The following is a 20,221-nucleotide window of genomic DNA, read 5'->3' as shown; positions in this document are numbered from 1 at the left end:
CAGGACCAGGCAGATGGATCAGGAAGAGATGGAATTAAAGGGCTTGAAGGTGACCAGGAAGCTCAGGAGCCCACACAGGAGCAGGGTGGGATTCATCTCACCTGGGTGTAGGAGCTGTCTGCATCTGAGCTCAGCTTAGTCACCTTCAGCTCCCCTTACAGGCAGTGGAGAGGATCAGCCAAGTGATGCCAGAATCAGGACAATGCCAGACCAAATTGAGAAGAACGTTTAGCTATAACTCTGTCACTCCCTAGCTTCAGATGATTTAAATTAATCCTGATGTTATTTCATACTCAGACTTTTCTATTTTTTCAGCTTGTATTCTTTTAACTACAGTCACCTGTGTAAGGTCAGTAACAAGGAGCTCCAGCAAAAGGGCATTTGCAAGTCAATTTAGTTTGATACTACTGTCACTGATGCTCATTTTCACATCTAACTTAAAAAACAATTGTGGTTTACCTTGCTCCGTATCTTAGTGAAAATTTGCTGCTTAAAAGGAGGATTTCCCTGCCCATGGCAGGGGGGTTGGAACTAGATGATCTTTGAGGTCCCTTCCAACCCTAACCATTCTATGATTCTAAAACTCTTTTTTACCTCAATTTCTCATCTTGAAACATTCACTTTCCTCTCGTCTTCTGTCAGTGTCACTTTAAGGTCCATCACCTGGAGTTGTGACTGTGTTTCCCCTTTCCTGTTCTCTTTCTGTCCCTTCTGCTTCACTGCCTGTGTTGCATAGCTTGAAAAATAGCAGCCAGCCATCACTGTCACCAGGGCTTGGCACCTTTCTAAGTACAAAAGAAAATAAAATACTGAGCAATAGTAAGTGAAAATGAAACATGGAGCAGCATGGCAGATCACCACAATGCTGAGGTTCTTGATTCACAAGGCTTTTTTCCTTGAGCCATTCTCATTTCACAAGACCATCTATGTAACCATGGGCAGTTCCAGGCCCACAGTTATTTAACACAACACCAAATCTTCTCCATAACCTATTAACTTGGATGATCTCTGGACAGTTAAAGCTGCAGCTGATTCAGAGTCTATACATCTCTGCTGCTGATGATTGCCATTCTGATAAACAGCAACAGAGTGAAAGGAAAAAAGCAGCATGGGCTTGCTCCTCCATTTACTTAATGTATCCTCAATAACATTGCCCTGTAATATATCTGTTACCAATCAATAGTTGATATAATTTTAGCAAATGGTGCTGGAGCAAGCCCAAAAGCTAAAGCAAGTCTTCACATAAAACAGCCAGCAGGAATAAATGAGAAGAAAGTTCACCTGGGAAGGAAAATGGAGATGTGACTTGCTGGTCTGACTTTGCAATGCTGAGCCTCAGGTCCATCAGAAAGACTAAGCAGCTCTAGGGAAAGAGCATTTGTGATGCATGAGTCAGGGACTGCTTTGATAGAAAGGCAGCGGGAAGTTTCCCACTGTAGCTGCATCAGCACTTTCTATAGAAACAGCTTCTCCACTGACTGCCCTGAAGTTAGCTACTTTCACCAGTGCTGTCAAGACCCCAGGCAGAGATGAGGTAATGATCTGCACCCTAAGCTGGTGAGTACTGGGTCTGCTCTGGTTTGCAGTGGTGGAGGAGCTGGTTCATATAGCCCTGCTCTGTGCTGGAGTGCACTGGCCTAAGTGGCTGTTCATGGGAGAAAGCAGTGAAGATATTAGGTCTTTCATTGACTGTTTAACTTCTGAGCTATGGTTTAAATTTGAAGCAGGTCTTGCCATACAGCTTAACACCACAACATTGGTGTTGGTTGATGAGAAGCTCAACATGAGCCAGCAATGTGAGCTGGCAGCCCAGAAAGCCAACCATATCTTGGGTTGCATCCAAAGCAGCATGGCCAGCAGGTCGAGGGAGGTGCTTCTGCCCCTCTACTCTGCTCTCGTGAGACCCCACCTGGAGTACTGCGTTCAGCTCTGGGGCCCTCAACAGAAGACATGGACCTGTTCGAAGAGTTCCACAGGAGGTACACAAAGATGATCAGAGGGTTGGAGCACCTTTCCTCTGAAGACAGGCTGAAAGAGTGGGGCTGTTCATACTGGAGAAGAGAAGACTCTGGAGTGATCTCATTGCAGCCTTCCAGTACTTAAAGGGGGCCTACAGGAAAGCTGGAGAGGGACTTTTTACAAGGGTATGTAGTGATAGGAAAAGGGGCAGTGGATTTAACCTGTAAGAGGGTAGATTTAGATTAGATGTAAGGATGAAATTTTTTACAATGAGGGTAGTCAAACACTGGCATAGATTGTCCAGTGAAGTTGTGGAAGTGTTCAACGCCAGGTTAGATGAGGCTTTGAGCAACCTGTTCTAGTAGATGTCCCTGCCCTGAGTAGGGGGGTTGGAACTAGATAATCGTTAAGGTCCCTTCCAACTCAAACTATTCTATGATTCTGTGATTGCAGAGCCTCCTGTTTGTGCTTCCCTGAGCCCATGAAAACAGGGCAGTCATCTCTGCTGCTCTGCTATTCTGCTGTAGCATAAAGAGTTATAGCCTGATTTCCTTCCATCCAGTGCTAAGATGGAACCCCAATGTGGAGCAGAAAGATATAACCCAACTCCACAAATTAAGGGTAGGATACTGCTCTGAGTATTTCTCTGCCTGTGGAGGCACTAAACAGACCTCTATGAACTAGGAGCAATGAGACAGTTTTCCATCTTATGTTAGATCAGAAAAAAGAACAACTAGTCAACTAATGACTAGCTAGTAGTTAAGTGGCAGTAAATTCTTACAATTTTCTTTCCTTCAATACATGAGACGATGCCAGGGCACTCTGTTGCACGATAGGAAATGCCCAGTGTGTCAATGTAGGTTGCAGAGAGGAGCAACACTGCTAGATCAGAGATGGTTAACAGATCCAAGGGTCCAGAGAAAAGAGCCTCTGGTAAAGGCAGTGTTCATCTCATTATCCATTCAATTTTTGTGACAGACCTGCAAGGGCTCTTAATTTCATGTGTTAAAACAACAAATGAGATGACCCAACTGCAATCTCTAATAGGTATCATGGGTCAGTAATCATTCATTTGCTATAGTGCCTCTCACCCGAAGGATGGAGATGAAAATTTGTCCTCCTAATGGCAAAAGCTGTAAATTAGTTTTATTTCACTGTTAAATCTAGAGGCCTGAAAATTAGGATGACCATCCCTCAGCTGGGAAGAAAATGTGTCAGCTTAAGGGATTTTTTTGCATTAGGCAAATAGGCAGCTCATAATCACCCATTAAACAGTCACAGTGCCTGTCTCCTGACACCCTTTGCTACTCCAAGTTGTGACTTTCCTGCTGCACTGAACGTGGTGAAACTTTTTAAGTCTGATGTCCAATACTGGGCCAGTGACCTCAGCTCCACTTCTAGCCACAGAAGAGAAGTGAACAACTCCTTTAAGTATGGCACAGTAATTTCATCTTTCCCTGAAGATGGAGATGTTCAAGATAGGGATGACGAATTGCTCAGTGGAGGTACATCTTACCTCCATTATTACCACCATTCAGGTGAGTAGCTCAGATTTGAACGTGTCTATCTTTTAGACATATACATTTAGATGAGACAAATCTCACCCAAAATTTTTCTGATTGTTTGTCACAGGCATTTCTTCTGCTAAGTAATGCTATCATTCTCCTTGAAGGCTTTGCAAGCCCCATGGGTCTAGAAGATGTTATTCTGAGTTAGCATGGACTCTCTGTGGTTTTGGAAATTGCAGGGTGAGCCATCACTGCCTGCTCATAGGGTGGAAAGGAGAGAAATGAAGGGTTTTAAAGATGAATGGAAGATGTGTTGACAGGGGCATGAAGGTGCCTAACTGAGCAAGTAGCTGCCTGTCAAGTCCTGGAAAGACTTGAGTGGCTCCTCCTGGGAGCATGGATGTCTCTCTAGCAGTAACCACACACAGGATTCATGCCTTTGGCCTGACAGTCTGCACAAAACACCTCACAGCCATTCCCGCTAGTTAAGCCTGGTCCCAGAGGTCTGCCCAGAGCTCTCCTAGCCCTATACAAAACCAGAAGTGGATGTCATGCCCATCCCAGCTGACCCAGGTTGTCACAGGGGTGTACAGTTCCTTGCAGCAAAGCCATGCTGTTTGCTCCGGAGTGACATCCTGACAGAAAGCCGGGGCTGCAGCCCTTAGCTCACGGGCTTGAGCCCTGGACTGTGCAGCTGTGTCCTCTCTTGCACTTGTACACGCTGGACCGAGGAGGAGGTAGGTGACACTGCAGCATGAGAGATGGGGAGCAGACCTTCCCTCTGTGTCCCACCCCTGAGCCACCGCACTTTCTCCCTCCAGCCCTGGCAGCCCTTTTGGAAGAAGGAGAGAGGTTTGTCCTGGGAAAGAAAGGCTGAAACACCTTTGATGTGATGAAATGAGTGGTCTGTCATCTTGTTCAATAACATGTCACACAGAAAGCTCTATAAAAAGCTCTCTATAGAAAGCTGGAAAAAAAAATAAAATTCCACCCTATTCTTAAATCCTCAAAACCCTGAAGTGTATCAGAATAGTTGTGCAATTATTCACTTTTATGATGTGCAGGGTATGGAGTATTGTAGAGCCAGACAAGTTTATAAGAGCATGTATTAAGCTGTCTGTATGGGGAGGACCTGGCTGAAGTCAAACCACAAAACCTTCCCACAAGACAGGTGAGGGGGGACATTAAAGTACAGGAATGGCTTTGAATAAGAAATGTGGCACCTCTGCCCCCTTTCTCCAATGCTACACTTGCACTGAAATAGGAAGTTTTAGACCAGAGACCAGAGACAATAGAAAGCACCTGTGATGTTGCAGCCAGAGCTACACAGACTACACTGATGGATTTCAAGCAAGAGCCTCACTGATTTAAAAATAACTAGACTCCAAGAGCTGTGGCTCTGCTGGGTGACATGTCTCTAGCCTCTGGATTGCTCATGGTTTCCCCATGAACAACATTATCATCCCCTGGTGACATCTAAACAGTCAACCTCACCTCAGTGCCCGGTAAGATCAGGGAACAGATCCTCCTGGAAGACATCGAAACATACAGAAGACAGGGGTGTGATTAGAGACAGCCAACATGACTTCACCAAGGACAAAACATGCCTGACTAATTTAGTGACCTTCTACAACGGAGTGACTGCATCAGTGGACAAGGCAAGAGCTATGGATATCATCTACCTGGACTTCTGTAAGGCCTTTGATATGGTCTCCCACAACATTCGTACCTCTAAATTGGAGAGAGATGGGTTTGATTGACAGACCGTTAGATGGAGAAGGAATTGACTAGATGGCAGCTTCCAAAGGGTTACAGTCAATGGCTCAATATCCAAGTGAAAACCAGTAATGAGTGGTGTCCCTTAATGGTCTGTGCTGGGACTAATACTATTTAATATCTTAATCAGTGACATAGACAGTGAGATCAAGTGCACCCTCAGTGAGTTTGCGGATGACACCAAGCTGAGCAGTGCAGTTGATTTGCTAGAGGGAAGGGATGCCATTCAGACGGACCTTGACAGGCTGGAGAGGTGGGCCCATGCAAAACTCATGAAGTTCAACAAGACCAAGTGCAAGGTCCTGCTCCTGGGTCGGGGCAATCCCAAGCACAAGTAAAGGCTGGGCAGAGAATGGATTGAGAGCAGCCCTGAGGACAAAGACTTAGGGCATTGGTTGATGAGAAGCCTAACATGAGCCAGCAGTGTGCACTTGCAGCCCAGAAAGCCAACCATATCAGAAGAAATGGAACCAGCAGGACAAGGGTGGTGATGCTCTCCCTCTACTGCACAGTTATGAGAATCCACCTGGAGTACTGCATCCAGCTCTGGGGTCCGCAGCACAGAAAAGACATGGGCCTGTTGGAGCAAGACCAGGGAAGGCCCATGAAAGTGGTCAGAGGGATGGAACACCTCTCCTATGAAGAAAGCCTGAGAGAGTTGGGGATGTTCCACTTGGGGACAAAAAGGCCCTGGAGAGACCTAATTGCAGTCTTTCGACATATAAAAGGGATTTAGAAGAAAGATGAAGAGAGGTTTTTCACCAGGGCCTGTAGTGGCAGAAAAAGGGGCAATGGTTTTAAATTGAAAGAGGGTAGTTTTAGGTTGGACATAAGGAAGAAATTTTTTATGATGAGGATGGTGAGACACTGGCACAGGTTGCCCAGAGAAGTTGTGGATGCCCCACCATTGGAAGAGTTCAAGGCCAGGCTGGATGAAGCTTTGAGCAACCTGGTCTAGTGGAAGGTGTCCCTGCCTGTGAAAGGTATCCCCGCCCCGTAGGGGGATTGGACTAGATAATCTTTAAAGGTGCCTTCCAGCCCAACCATTCTATGATTCTGTGATTCTATGACATCCCTCTTGCTGGTAGCACATGAGGTCAGAGCGGAGGTGCCGGAAGGCTAGCGTATACCAGGGGATTCCCTCCCCCAAAAGACAACGCTGCAGGAGGCGCAGCATGGAGACTGGCATGACCTCTCCTCCTCTGCTTTGTCTCAGATCTGAGGCATTTTGACAGGGCAGGCTGGGGAAAAAATGAATGCTGTTGTTCTCTGTGCTTTGCTCCTTCTGCAGGCAGAGCACTGCAAACTTGAGGGCCGGCAGTACAGTACCTTTCCATAACCATGAATGTTAACTCAAAAGGTTTTGTGTGTTGTTTTTTTTTTCTTTTCTTCAACAAAACCCTGTAAACTTTCACTCTATTAATAGAGATATTTTTTTTTGCTGTAGGTGGAACATTGTCTTCTCTGGCTAAACTGAACCTCCTTTTCTGTTCTTTCTTTCCACCTGCATCCTCCCCATACAAAGAAAACTTCTAGAAGAACTATTATTTGAGAATTTGAGTGGGAGGAACAAGAAGGAACAGGCTTTGATTAGCACAAAATTAAAATAAGTATTTGTGACACAAGCCAAATGTTCCCACAGAAATGTCCCGTTCTTTGCTGCAAGGAATATATCAATGAAGCAGCAACATACATTACACAAACTAAAAAAATGTCCCCAGACTTGCAGATTGTTTTTCATGCCCAAAGATAATGGCTCGCATTGGTTATCTGGATTGTTTTGTGATTTTACCCTTTCTTGAAACTGGCTGCACAAACTCAAGCCACACTTTCAGCTGTCAGCAGAATAATGATGAATTTTTGGATTGTCTTTTAACAAGGAGACTTTTCATTCAACACTGCAACTCATGTTGCAGGTACCCAGAGCACGGGTGAGCTGAACGCTCATGACTAGGTCACTAGTGGAGAAGGGGCAAGAACTTGTAGGGGAAAGGAGAATTACTCTGAGCCCAGGACAGTCTATTTTCCCCTCTTCCTTTCCTAATGCTCCTGAAACCTGAGCATGACCTTCACCACACCCTGCCATTTTGGATGGGTTTGAGATGTTGGTCAGCCGCCAGTGCTGGTAGTGCCTCAGCAGGAGGAAGGCAGATGTGAGTATAAGCCACTCTTGCATTCCCCCAGGCACAGCTCTCAGAAGAAGTGCTAACCAAAAATGAGGAGTATCTTATGGTTGATACGCTGCTCAGGTTGTTACAGAGATGTAGGCATAGCTTATGAGACAGGACACGGAGACAATGTCAGCGGCACCGGGTGCCTTGTGCTCCCTCCCTGCTGCACCTATCCAGCCCAGGATCTAAACTCAGCTGTGACCTGCCTGGCATAGGCTTAATTACTCATTATCCCGTGCTAGTTGGAAGAGCATCGTGACATAGACCATAAAACAAATCCTTGTCCAGGAGGTGTGTGTGGATGGGAGAAGAGACATGGGTCCCACCAGGGGATGTTGCAGCCTTGCTCAACAATCACCACCTCTTTTCTCTCCTTCCAGCAGACCAGTAATGTTTGTGCCATCCTTTGGCACTTCCGGGGCATGATTCTGAATCATAGAATCATAGAATCATAGAATGGTTAGGGTTGGAAGGGACCTCAAAGATCATCTAGTTCCAACCCCCTGCCATGGGCAGGGAAATCCTCCACGACACCAGGATGCCCAAAGCCTCATCCAACCTGGCCTTGAACGCCTCCAGGGATGGGGCAGCCACAACTTCTCTGGGCAACCTGCTCCACTGCCTCCCACCCTCAATGTAAAAAATTTCTTCCTTATATCTAATCTAAATCTGCCCTCTTTCAGTTTAAATCCATTGCCCCTTGTCCTATCACTACACGCCCTTGGAAAAAGTCGCTCTCCAGCTTTCCTGTAGGCCCCCTTTAGGTACTGGAAGGCTGCTAGAAGATCACCCTGGAGCCTTCTCTTCTCCAAGCTGAACAGCCCCAACTCTCTCAGCCTGTCTCCATAGCAGAGGTGCTCCAGCCCTCTGATCATCTTCGTGGTCCTCCTCTGGACTCGCTCCAGTACCTCCATGGCCTTCTTATGTTGGGGACTCCAGAGCTGAACAGAGTATTGTAGGTGGGGTCTCACGAGATCTGAGTAGAGGGGCAGAATCACCTCCCTCAACCTGCTGGCCACACTTCTTTTGATACAGCCCAGGATACGATTTGCTTTCTGGGCTGTCAGTGCACATCGCCGGCTCATGTTGAGCTTCTCATCCACCAGCACTCCCAAGTCCTTTTCCTCAGGGCTGCTCTCAATCCATTCTCCACCCAGCCTGTACTTGTGCTTGGGATTGCCCCGACCCATGTGCAGGACCTTGCACTTGGCCTTGTTGAACTTCATGAGGTTCTCACAGGCCCACCTCTCCAGCCTGTCAAGGTCCCTCTGGATGGCATCCCTTCACAGTTAGTAAATTTAAATGTCATATGATTGTGATAGCTGGAGGTTGCCTGATGGAAGGGAAGCGTTTTGATTGTCTCAGGGTGGATTTGGTCTAATTATCTCAGATGACACCAGCAAATCTGCTCTTCTTAGAGACATGCTGTTACTGTAGTAACTTGCAAATGAATATTGGATGATGAGTTATTAGAGCCAGTCTGAACTGGAAAGTTTATGAGCACAGTGGGCAATAATTTCTTCTTTTTTTTTTTTCTTTCCATATAATTTCTTTCTCAGTGTGAATGTAAAACACAAAATCAACAGGTCAGATATAGGGCTCTTGTGAACTCTGCCTCCCCTATCAGACAGAGCAGATGCAGCCTGGAACTACTTTGTCACTTTGTTTTTAATTAAAGCCTATAATGGTTTTGCACTTTGTTAACAGGCTTTATACAAAATACAAAGCAGATAAAGGATTAAATGAATCTTCAGATAATTCTACATTTTGAATTATCTCTTCTTACATACGCAGGCCGTTTGCTACATCTCCCAGAGCCACAACCAGCATTGCCTTATGAGCAATCTGGAGATAAACAATGGTTACACACCGCCCATCTGGAGCAAGAGCTGACAGCATGTGTCTTGGCTTCCAACACTTTCCCTGCGTGGCCGAAGGGAATGGTGTTTAGAAGCATCATCCTTCCTTAAATAAGGTGTAAAATCTCCTAGTCCAAGGAGAATGTGGTAAACTTCTCCATGCCCCAGTGCCTTAGCAGTTGCAATGCAACATCGAATACTCTACACTATGGTTTGTTGTCACTGCTTTGTGCTCAGCCCTAAAATTCAGCAAAGGGAATTCAAGGGAAATTAGGTCCTGGGGGCACATCCCACTCTCTAGCCTGGCTTCTTCTGTATCTGTAGTGGCTACAGCCCCTCTGCAAGGCTGGGCAGTCTGCCAGAAGGAGGTTTAGGGTCCTTCAGAACTGAAATGGAGAGGGAAATGATCAGATTATCTCTGAATGAAATAATGAACTGGAACCGTTTGCCGAGAGAAGTTGTGGATGCCCCATCCCTGGAAGTGTTCAAGACCAGGTTGGATAAGGCTTTGAGTAACCTGATCTAGGGGAAGGTGTCCCCCATGGCAAGAGGGGTTGGAACTAGATGATCTTTAAGGTTCCTTCCAACCCAAACCATTCTATGATAAACTACCAGCAGAGGAGAAAGCCCATGTTTCTGATCTACAGCTGCCCACCCTTTTCACCTGTGTTGCTGATGGTAGCTGTAACTCAGAATCCGGGGTCTGGATTTGTACCCAGTAGCCATCTGCACTTCAGAGAAGCTCCTTATGATGGAGACAGTCTGTCCCCACTCCCTCCATGGTCACGGTGGGGACAGTGGCTCCTGCAAAACCAAACCAACTCCAGTTGATCTCCTTGCTTCAGTGCCTCTGCAAAATACTTAAATGGTAGTGGCAAAAGCATCCTCACGGGCTTCTCCTTGAGTAACAGAAACATTGTATTCTTTTGTTCCCCTTAGTTTTAAAAGTCCTTCCAAATTTCCAGGAAGACAATGTTTCTGTCAGGGAATCCCAAATTCAAGTAACAGAGAGCAGAAAGGCAACGTCAGTGAGGGTAGTGAGCATGGGTGCAGGATAAATCTTCACTGAGCAGGGATGGTCCGGACACTACGAGCGTGTCTGGTCCTGCACATTCCCTCAGTCACGATCTCATACTGCCTTCACTCAAAGACAGGATGACTTTTTCAGTTGTTGCAGATCTTAAAGCTAAGATTCATCCTTGGTTAAGCTCTTGGAGCAGGCACAGGGCAACGACCCCAGAGCAGGCAATGTAGATCAACTTGTCAACCTGCCAGACCTCTGCATATCCGAATGCTTCCATTTCATCCGTTTAATCTCCATGCTTTTCATTTATTTTGGCTAGCAAATAACCATGCCAGATGCTCCACAGGAATTGCCCGTGTGTGTATGTTTGCTTGTATCTATGTATTTTATTCCTCAAAGTAAACACAGAAGGTGATCCCAGGTTAGCCATTGAGTAAGATCCAGCAAACACAGCAGCTAAACTGGGATCATTTGTCTGGGTGACCATGACTCGTTTGCAGCTTCTGCTGAGGGTCAGTGAGGTAGTGCATCTCCCTTCAGCCTGAAACACAGAAAGTTTCTGTGTCCTCCCACCTGGATTGGGAATGGTTCATCAAATTTAGTTTCAAAGCAGTAGAGCTGGAGAGCTGGAGAGCTGGAGACCATGCCAGTATCTATGCCTAGATGTCTCTCAGAAAGCGTCTACAAGACTGAAATTCTTTTGCATGGATCTTGTTTTTGTTTTATTATAATCATATTGTTTTCAATATATTGCAGAATGTCTAGTTTCTTGATATTTTTTGCTTGCATTTGAAGACTGCATGGCAATTTATGTTGAAAACCAGGATTTTTGAAAATCAAGAAAAGAGTTTTAATTTGAGAATAATATCTTTCTTTCCATCTGGAATACATTTAAAATGCTATAACATATTTTTGCTACATCTACCACAAAACCAAATTCCCTTTTTCCAAAATATCTCTAAAAATATGTGGCTTCATCTAAAATTCAGAGTCCTCTGGTATAGAGAAGCGTGGTGCTACAGTGCAAACATGTACTAAAGCAGTATTTTCTCTACACACTCACAGGTGTGTAATTAGCATGAGGACAGCCATTAACACATCCCGTGCACTGTGTCACCAAGTCACGCCTGATTATGTTGCAAAGTGAGATTAGCAAAATGAGCTTGAAGTTGTCCTCTCACTGCCATTTGATATTAAGGAAAACAAATCCTTCCACTGCCAGAGCTGCAACTAATATTCAGTACTTAAGAAATTCAACTGATGCATTCATAATGAACAAGATTTTGTGTAATTAAAATTTTAAATAAATCCCCAACACGAGCCTTGGCTTGGACTTCTGAATTTCAGATATGGAAGTACAGTTTTTGACAAAATAGGTTGAAGGGGTGGTTTTTTTCCTTTCTTCTCTTTTCTTTCATCTGAGACATTTACAAAATCTGATTAGCATACTAAAAAATAGCAGAAGAGAAATTAAAAGAAGACCAGGATTAAAAGACTCACTAGTCACACCACCTTTATAGCTCTTTCGAGCATCTGTCCCCGTGCGGTGGGTGTAAGTAATGTGGAGGTGGACGCTAGTGGGTGGCAAAGCTTTTATAGGGCAGAAAGAAGCTGAGAATTAGAAAATTATTGGAGGCACTTTCCATACAGATGAGAAGAAGCAATCGGACCCTGAGAAGGTGGGGAAGAGGAGGAAGACACTAATAAAATGGAATAAATGGCACATTTCACCAGCAAAGGAAAAAAACTATTTGTTTCAACAGAAACCCTGAAAGTTGCGATGGAGCTCTCACTCAAAGCATCCCAAAGCTGCAGGCCTGGATCTCTCCTTGCCTACAGAAATCTTTAGGTGAAAGCCAAAGATCCACCGAGTTCTCATGGCATGTTTCCAGGTTGCTCACTTACCTACAGAGTGACTGCATCTCTTGTTGTCCTTTGTCACACATAGGGTGACAAAGGAGATAAGTGATGGCAGGTTAGCCAGGAGGTCCTGTAGCTGGGAGGAAGGCCACATTGCCCTGGACAGCTGGATTTCATTCATGCCTCTGGAAAGCCCTATATGATACTCGAGAGTCATTTACAGCAAGCTGTTCATAAATGGCTTCTAGTCAGATGTTCTCTGCTCCCGAGTTGCTCAACCTAAAGCCTTAGACCTGAGCTGCAGATAGTTTGATCACTTGTAGCAGCATCTGAGGTTAATGGAGGCTGGATTTTGAAAATATCAAATGCTGTATGAGGCAATTCTACTATGAAAAATCAGGTGTTATGTGATAAAAGCTGGGCAACAAAATATAGTCAATACACTGAAATCATTAATCTCTCTGTGCCCAAAATCCTTGACCCTAAACTGGGAAATAATACTGTTGTCGTACCTTAGCTCAACATCGTAGCTGTCAGCTGATAGATGCCTGTGATGCACAGACAGACACAGCCACAGCTACGAGCCTCATAGACAAAAAAGTACATGATAAAATGAACTCCTAGAGACAGGTTGTTTAAAAAATATGAAGTCTCAAATTTGGGACTATTTACACAAGGAGAACAAAAATAAGCTCATAGCCAAAATGCATGGGCTTCCATCCCCCAACTCCCAGCCACAGATAACTTTTTAAAATAAAAAAGGTACCAGAATGATTTAAGCTGCACAAAACAATGTGGTTCTCCCCACTGCATTTTTCCCCCAATCAGAAACATTTTAAACAGTCCTGTAAGTTTTAAAAATCTGTACATAAATACATGTATGTGTGTGTGTAAGTGCATGTATAATTTAATATATATTCTAAAGTCAGCCTGCATCAAGTGTTATCCCAAACAATGCAAGTCTTGCAGTTACAGATGACAGGAAACTGGATCTCGGAGTGGCGTCAGCCATAGCAGGAGGCAGCGTTAGCACAGGTGGTGGGTTTGTAACGAGGGGTGTGAGCACAGCCCCTCTTAACCTCTGGCTCCCACCGGAGGTCACAGCTGCTGTGAATGTGCATGGCTCCTACCAAGCCTCGTGTAATCCAGCCAAGAAAGCTGTGGCTGAGAAGGAAAGAGTTTGGATCCACAGAAGGACTAGATATGGGTTCCCACCTGGGAGGAGGATTAGGTTGCGGTGTTTCAGGATGTGCTAAAGCTGGACCAGGGTAGGGAGGGAGCACTCTCTGCTAGTTCAGGCTGGCTGGCATGTCCGATGGCTTTATTTTCATCTCTGCCATTTTCCGTGTGACCCTGCTCAGAAGCTCTGCTGTGATGGCTGTCAGACTGCACCATTGACTTCTCTAAGCAAATAGCCCAGCCCATGGGTGAATTAATGTGTTTGCAAAGTTATGTGTGATCACTGGATAAAATGTAGTTGCATAGATGTGAAGTGTCTGGAAAAGGGTGATTATTCATCTGCTTTGCTGTCAGAAACCCTTATTGGCTGGGCAGCAAACGAGTCCTTGTCCTCAGTCCTCGGGATGTTCTCTGCAGCATGCACTGCACTGTTCATGGGCCTGTAAAAGGCTGATTATTTTGCACATTATGTGCATTACTATAAATAAAAGTATGAATGAGGCACCCAGGCTTCTAGTGTAACACTGGGGAACACTGGAAAGTGCAGAAAGGTGACATTTAACCTTCACTCTGAAGACCTGAGCAGAGTTTATTCTTCTGCAATGCAGCGGTGCTACTCACCCTTCTTTTACCCCAGATCATCAGAGCCTGGGTCCTCTCCCATGGAGTCAGAGGACTGGATTCAACCCTCCCTCACCCTGACATGTTTGCAGCTAGCCAATTCCCTATTTGCAAGCCACAACTTTAATTGCAAGGCATTTGTCTGCTGAGGGCAGCAGCCACCTTTGCTGTCCCGTTGGAAGCTGTGCCTATGTGCAGCAGAGAAGCAGGGCTTGAGGGACCATGGCGTAGCTAGTGCCTGCACCCCACCGGGCTGGGAGCTCAGCTAGCAGAGGTGCAGTGTGGGCTGCTGCCTCTGTTTCCACTATTTTTATTATAGTTGACCTAAAGTCTTTGCTAGTTAAAATACAAAAGTTCCTCTGAGTGGGTACCTCAGCTTTGCAGCTGCAGACTCAGAGATATGCTTGTGTCTTCTCTGCCTCTTCCTCTTGGAGATCTTTACCTCTTGGATCCTCCTCTCGACCTTCTCCTGGATTTTCTATCAAGTCACTGGTGAGTGGAGGTTTACTGGTGGAAGGAAGCCACAGATTTACGCCCTCGTGTCAACAGGCATCCATTTCTCTCTCCACGGACTGCGTTGTCTCCAGTGCAGCAGGAGAAGACCATAGCAGTGCAACTCTCTCCTGATCGAAATAGGAGTGCCCTTCTGCTCCTCACCTAGAAAACAGTAAAACCTCTGTGGGTCTGCCCTGAGGGTGGGTTTGGTCTTGGCTGCGTGTAGAGAGTGGTGTCTGGGAGAATGTTCCTTTGGCTTCTCTTGGGATGAAGTGAATTGCACTCTGAGGCTCTGGGCTCTGCATGGGCAGAGTATTTCAGAGAAGTATTTCTTCTCTGAAAGGGTTGTCAGCCACTGGAATAGGCTGCCCAGAGAGGTGGTTGAGTCCCCATCCCTGGATGTGTTTAAGAACAGGGTGGACGAACTACTTAGGGATATGGTTTAATGGGGATTAGAATCATAGAATCATAGAATGGTTAGGGCTGGAAGGGACCTTCAAAGGTCATCTAGTCCAACCCCCCTGCAAGGAACAGGGATATCTCCAACTAGATCAGGTTGCTCAGGGCCTCGTCCAACCTGGCCTTGAACGTCTCCAGGGATGGAGCACCCACCACCTCTTTGGGCAACCTGTTCCAGTGTTCTACAACTCTCATGGTAAAAAATTTTTTCCTAATATCCAATCTGAATCTACCTCCCTCTATTTTAAAACCATTACCCCTTGTCCTATCACAAGGGATTAGGGACAGTTGGACTGGATGATCTCTAAGGTCTTTTCCAACCTAGAAACCTATGAAATCTATGAAATCTATGAAATGAAAGTTAGAACAGGCGAGTCACATCTAGAGGGGTTTGTTGCATTTTTAGCAGAATGTTTGGAGAAAGGCTGAGGCAGGACCCAGAAGCGCTATGTCCAGGGTCCAAATATAATATTTTTTCATTCCCCCCCCCCCCCATAAGAAAAGCACTGTGTATTTATAAATTGTTCTTTGCCAAATGACTTGTTCTTAAAGAGAATTACACTGTAATAAGCTGCATCATTAAAAAGAAATTTTTCTGTGAGCGGCAGAGCCTGGTTTCCTGTGGTTTGGTGTCTTGTGGTGGGATTATCTCGCGTCTAATGAGGAGCGCTCTCGCTGGAGCCTTTTCTCCTGTTCATAAAGACCTCTCACGTGGGTTCTCTGGTGTCTGTAATACATTTGCGATCAGATTGCACTTGTTTAGGTTCACTCCTATCTGACAATGTAACATTGCCCATGTGACAAGCTGTTCCTCCCCAGAGACATGAAAGGGTCATACCTCTCTATCTTGCTGCCTCTTCTCACAAAACCAGTTGAAAATTAAAGCCTTTGAGACTTCTGTCACACAGTTAAATTTGACTGAAATTGGCCAACGGGCTAAAAGATAACTGAGAATAATACTAGACTAACACAACAATATAATGAACCTGATTTTATTAGGTAATTGAGCAATAAATAATGGAAAGTAAATACTGGAGCAGATTAAACATAGAAAAAATGTTCATAAATATTCATTTAAACATTTAAATGCCCTCAAGGTGACCATTTTATACCCATTTTGTATGTCAGTTTTAGAGGTTCAATTTACAGCTATATGACAGACCAACACAGGCACCCCAATAGTTATACCTCAAAAGTAAAAGTAAAATTATATTTTTCTGTGAGACTTTTTTTTTCACAGAATCAGGGAATTTTTAAAAGTTTCTTTCAGAATATTACAAATTTGGAATTTAGAAACAGATATGTTGAATAATTCAGAAACCAGATTTTGAAGATGATTCTCACTTAGCCAGAGAATAAAAATAGATCACATGGTTTGTGCTGGATTTCCAGAAATTTCAATAAATCTGAACTGAACAAAGTCGGACTAAAAATCCTTTGCCGAACTGATTAATGAAAATGTTTCAAAAATGTGAAATGTGAAAGGGAATTCTCAATTATTTGCACACACACACACAAAATCACAAATGAAGGAAAGAAGAAAGATGCATTGAATAATTTGCTTATTGTAATTTATTTTTCCAGTTTCTGAGACATAGAGATGTGCTTGTCATAAAGTAATTTTTGGGGATACTTCTATTTTCTTACCTTGGCTCCAGTTTAGATCGATGAGCTACCATTGCTCTCCATGCTTATCAAATTAGGATAATGCATTTCTAAATTCAATTACAACCTCAGTGGAAATGGTTTCTCTGACTCGGGTAATCTTTGGAGAGGAATTATACACAGTCTATAAAGCTTCACATTTCAAAACCTAATTTTGAATGTTATTCAAGAGGTTAATTTAAGATTCATCTTCCTAAAGAGGAGTTAAATAAAACTGATAGAAGGCTGGAAGTTGTCGAGTGGTTGAGAGGTTTATCAGCATGTGAGTATGAGTTCATTAGTTTTAATTAGTATAATCACTAATGTTGCATTAACAGTTTGGTGAGAGAAAGTAATTGCTCACACCCACTGTATTAGATTGGGAGATTAGAATACATTTTATGAGGCAATTAGCATTTCAGAGATTTTTTAAAAGGCTTTTACAATCTGCCATAGCAGTAGCTGCCTCCACCAAAAGGGTTCAAATTAACCATAACTTTCATCCTAATAGGATGCAAAAATTAATGTAGAATTAAGTGTGAACCACCACCTCTCCAGCAATTGCACCACGATAAGTAGGCAGCTAAAGCCACAAACCTCGATGGGTTTATAATGACCTGTTTTATTTCCCAGACAATGATAGTCATTTATCTGACCTCAATTCATTATCTTGTTGGAAAGTTTATATTCTTGAATTTTATACAGCAAAACAAATAAAAAATGAGGAAGGCAAAAGTAGAACAGTACTATTGAAGCAATAATTCTCCCAAGAAAAAACTACAAGGTTCAGTAACAGGGCTTGAATAGTCAATTATTCTTCATATCAAATGTCAGAGGAAGATGAAAGAACTCTCTTTGACACTCAGTGTCTTGGAAGAACCGTGCATTACACAGCAGCAGCAATCACAACCCTGTTCTGCCCATCACATCCCTTGGCAGCTACTGACAAAATGAAAATCCTGAACGGAGATCCAGGACTTTGTCAGCCTGGTCGTGTGAGAGCTGGGACAGCTGACCCAAGAGATTGCCTTCCAAAACATCCTGGAAAGCAAAAGTGCAAGTTCTGAGGGGAAAGACTGTGTGCAGTAAGAACGTTTACTCTCACGGCAAGGCTGTAATGAAAGGCAATCATGGTATCTGTAGAGAGATGAGACAACGCACCATTTGCAACATATCTGGCACTTATTGTATGGGACTACCCTTGCCCTTAGTTAAAACAAACAACTGCTCAAAAACAGCTTAATAAAGCCCAAATCTGCTATGACTTGGATGTGACATGGAGGAAAACAACTTTTAGATCTTAAGACCATACTGTCCTGTATATACCTATTGGGTATATATGTTAAAAGGAGCAGACATGGGGCAGTGTCTGGGGAATTACATGAATCTTCCTAAAACATATGTTAAAGCAGAATCTACGTGTATATATATGTACTCTTAATTCTTCTAAGCATCTCCAAAGGGGTTCAGAGGGAGACATTGTCCTCCTACTTTTGAGCATCTAAAATTTAGGTGCAACTGGACAGATTGGATCTCGGCCTTAGTCACTCTGGCTGCAGCCGGTGCCACCTTTAGGAGATGAATTACTCCAGCTGAGATCTGAATCCGCCACTGGGAAGGGCTGCCTGCTTCTATTGACTGCAGAGGCAGTCCAAGGTAACCAGGTTTCCGTCTCGGGTGGCTGAAGTAAATGCTTAAAATTGGGTAGGATGAATCATGATAGGCATGCCTGTGCCTTAGGGTTTGTCTATGCACAGAGTTATTGCAGAGAGCCATTGCTCTTCCTGAATAGCATTACACGTGGATACACTTTTGGCAGAACAAGACTTATGCATTTCTCTTCAACAACATCCACTTGACAGAGGCAGAGCAGTTTGCTTCCTAGTCCTCACGTGGAATTATTTTGCAAGTGCTGCTGCCTCTTCAGCTAGCTGCCCTACCTTAATCCAAATTTACTTTAGTATAAAAATGCCCTTAATTTGCCATCCATCCACCTTAGAGAGCCGTTTAAGATTTATGGAGGTAAGCGCATCAATTAAGCACAAATACATTGACACAAAAAAAAATGAAGGCGTCGTATACAATAAAAACTGACTTTTATTTCACAAATTATGGCTGTTATAAAGCATATTGTTTCAGGAGAAATTCCTGTATTTGCCAGTGTGTTTCATTAAAGAATAATAAAGCCATACATATTTCATTTCCTTGTTCTGAGCTGCAAGAGCCTTAACTATATAAAATACTCCATGCTGTCCTTGCTTTGTTGGGCTTTTTTTTCTTTTTAATCAGATTTTTTCCCCCCAAACTAATGAAATTGCTCTTTAAACACATATATCACTTTCATTTGAAGTGACTTGTCATGGCTTAAATGGTTTCTCTCTTCTCCTGGAGAATAAGGTAACTGACAGCACCTTTTGCTGCACAGATCCAGGCCTGGATTGCTCCTGATCTCAGCCCAGTTTCGGCAGTGCTGAGTTCCTGGTGTTCCCACCAGCGCTGTTTTAGGTGGCATGTTAGGTGGCTGGTGTCTGCAGGGTCTGCACTTTGCTTATCTGCAGCAATTCCTGGTCCACTTGCAATCACATGTATTTTCTCTCTTCCTGTAGTATGCACCGACCCTCTGTGCAGCTGCGCAGACATCCGTGGAGCAAGGCGTCCTTCCTTCCTGCCATCACCACGAAGCAGTACACGACCCTCAACTGGTTCCCTGCACGTGCCCGCTCTTCTCCTGCCCATGGGAAGGGCACTTGGAGGTGGTGGTGTCCCACCTGAGGCAGACACACCGCATCAACATCCTTCAGGGAGCAGAGATTGTCTTCCTGGCCACGGACATGCACCTGCCCGCACCCACGGACTGGATCATCATGCACTCTTGTCTTGGCCACCAGTTTTTGCTGGTCCTTAGGAAGCAGGAGAAATATGAAGGCCACCCCCAGTTCTTTGCTACGATGATGCTGATCGGCACGCCGACTCAAGCCGACAACTTCACCTACCGACTGGAGCTCAATAGGAACCAGAGACGCCTCAAGTGGGAGGCGACCCCCAGGTCGGTACTGGAGTGTGTTGACTCTGTCATCTCGGACGGGGATTGCCTTGTGCTGAACACTTCCCTGGCTCAGCTTTTTTCCGACAACGGAAGCCTAGCCATAGGAATTGCAATAACCACCAGCAAAGTTCACAACACCGAAGCTGAAATGTGAGGGGGAAGAGGAAGAAGAGGAGGAGAAAGAGGAGGAGGAACAATGGTGCTCTAGCTGCCTTGTGAGAGCCAGAACTTGCGGACTTTTCGGGGGGGTCTCAGGTCTTTTATGGTATTTAGTACTCGTCCACAGTGGGCATTATGTAAACATCCTGTGGTTACGGTCTCTGTGTAATGTATTTACCGTTTTGTTAATACAATTTTATGAGAAATTTTAAAGAGGCTAATTAATTTATTGTCACCCTCCAGCAACACTGGAAACAACGCTCTCCTGGAAAGTGCACTCAGGGTGAGTCATAGAAACATTTGGTCTGAGCATGTTATGCAAATATGTTTCCTTCATTGTCTGCCTAATTGCTTGTTATTAAGGAGGCCCACCAAGCCAACTCTGGGGAGCTCACAGTTTCAGAGCTCCCTTTGGCTTCTGAGGAAGCAACCTTCAAAACTCAGACAATAAAAGCTTCAGA

The 20,221-nt window shown here is 44.4% G+C and overlaps 1 protein-coding gene across 2 annotated transcripts in view; it reads left to right on the top strand.

The window, feature by feature from the left end:
• The window catches only part of SIAH3 (siah E3 ubiquitin protein ligase family member 3), a 48,599-nt gene extending 28,844 nt beyond the window's left edge, over nt 1–19,755 (top strand). Inside the window, exons 5-9 of one of the 2 annotated variants that reach the window (XM_009986295.2) lie at nt 756–772; nt 3,213–3,239; nt 5,396–5,405; nt 9,996–10,055; nt 19,260–19,755. In XM_009986295.2, the coding sequence (XP_009984597.1) occupies nt 756–772; nt 3,213–3,239; nt 5,396–5,405; nt 9,996–10,055; nt 19,260–19,755 (610 nt within the window). Of the gene's footprint in view, nt 1–755; nt 773–3,212; nt 3,240–5,395; nt 5,406–9,995; nt 10,056–19,161 lie in introns of both variants that reach the window. The other variant, XM_086612001.1, reaches the window with a different exon arrangement.
• The last annotated feature ends 466 nt before the right edge of the window (nt 19,756–20,221 follow it).

Source organism: Tauraco erythrolophus, chromosome 1, assembly GCF_009769465.1.
Source record: "Tauraco erythrolophus isolate bTauEry1 chromosome 1, bTauEry1.pri, whole genome shotgun sequence".
Classification (NCBI taxonomy): Eukaryota; Metazoa; Chordata; class Aves; order Musophagiformes; family Musophagidae; genus Tauraco; species Tauraco erythrolophus.
Note: the sequence above shows the minus strand (reverse complement) of the source record. Positions and strands in the feature narration are given on the sequence as shown.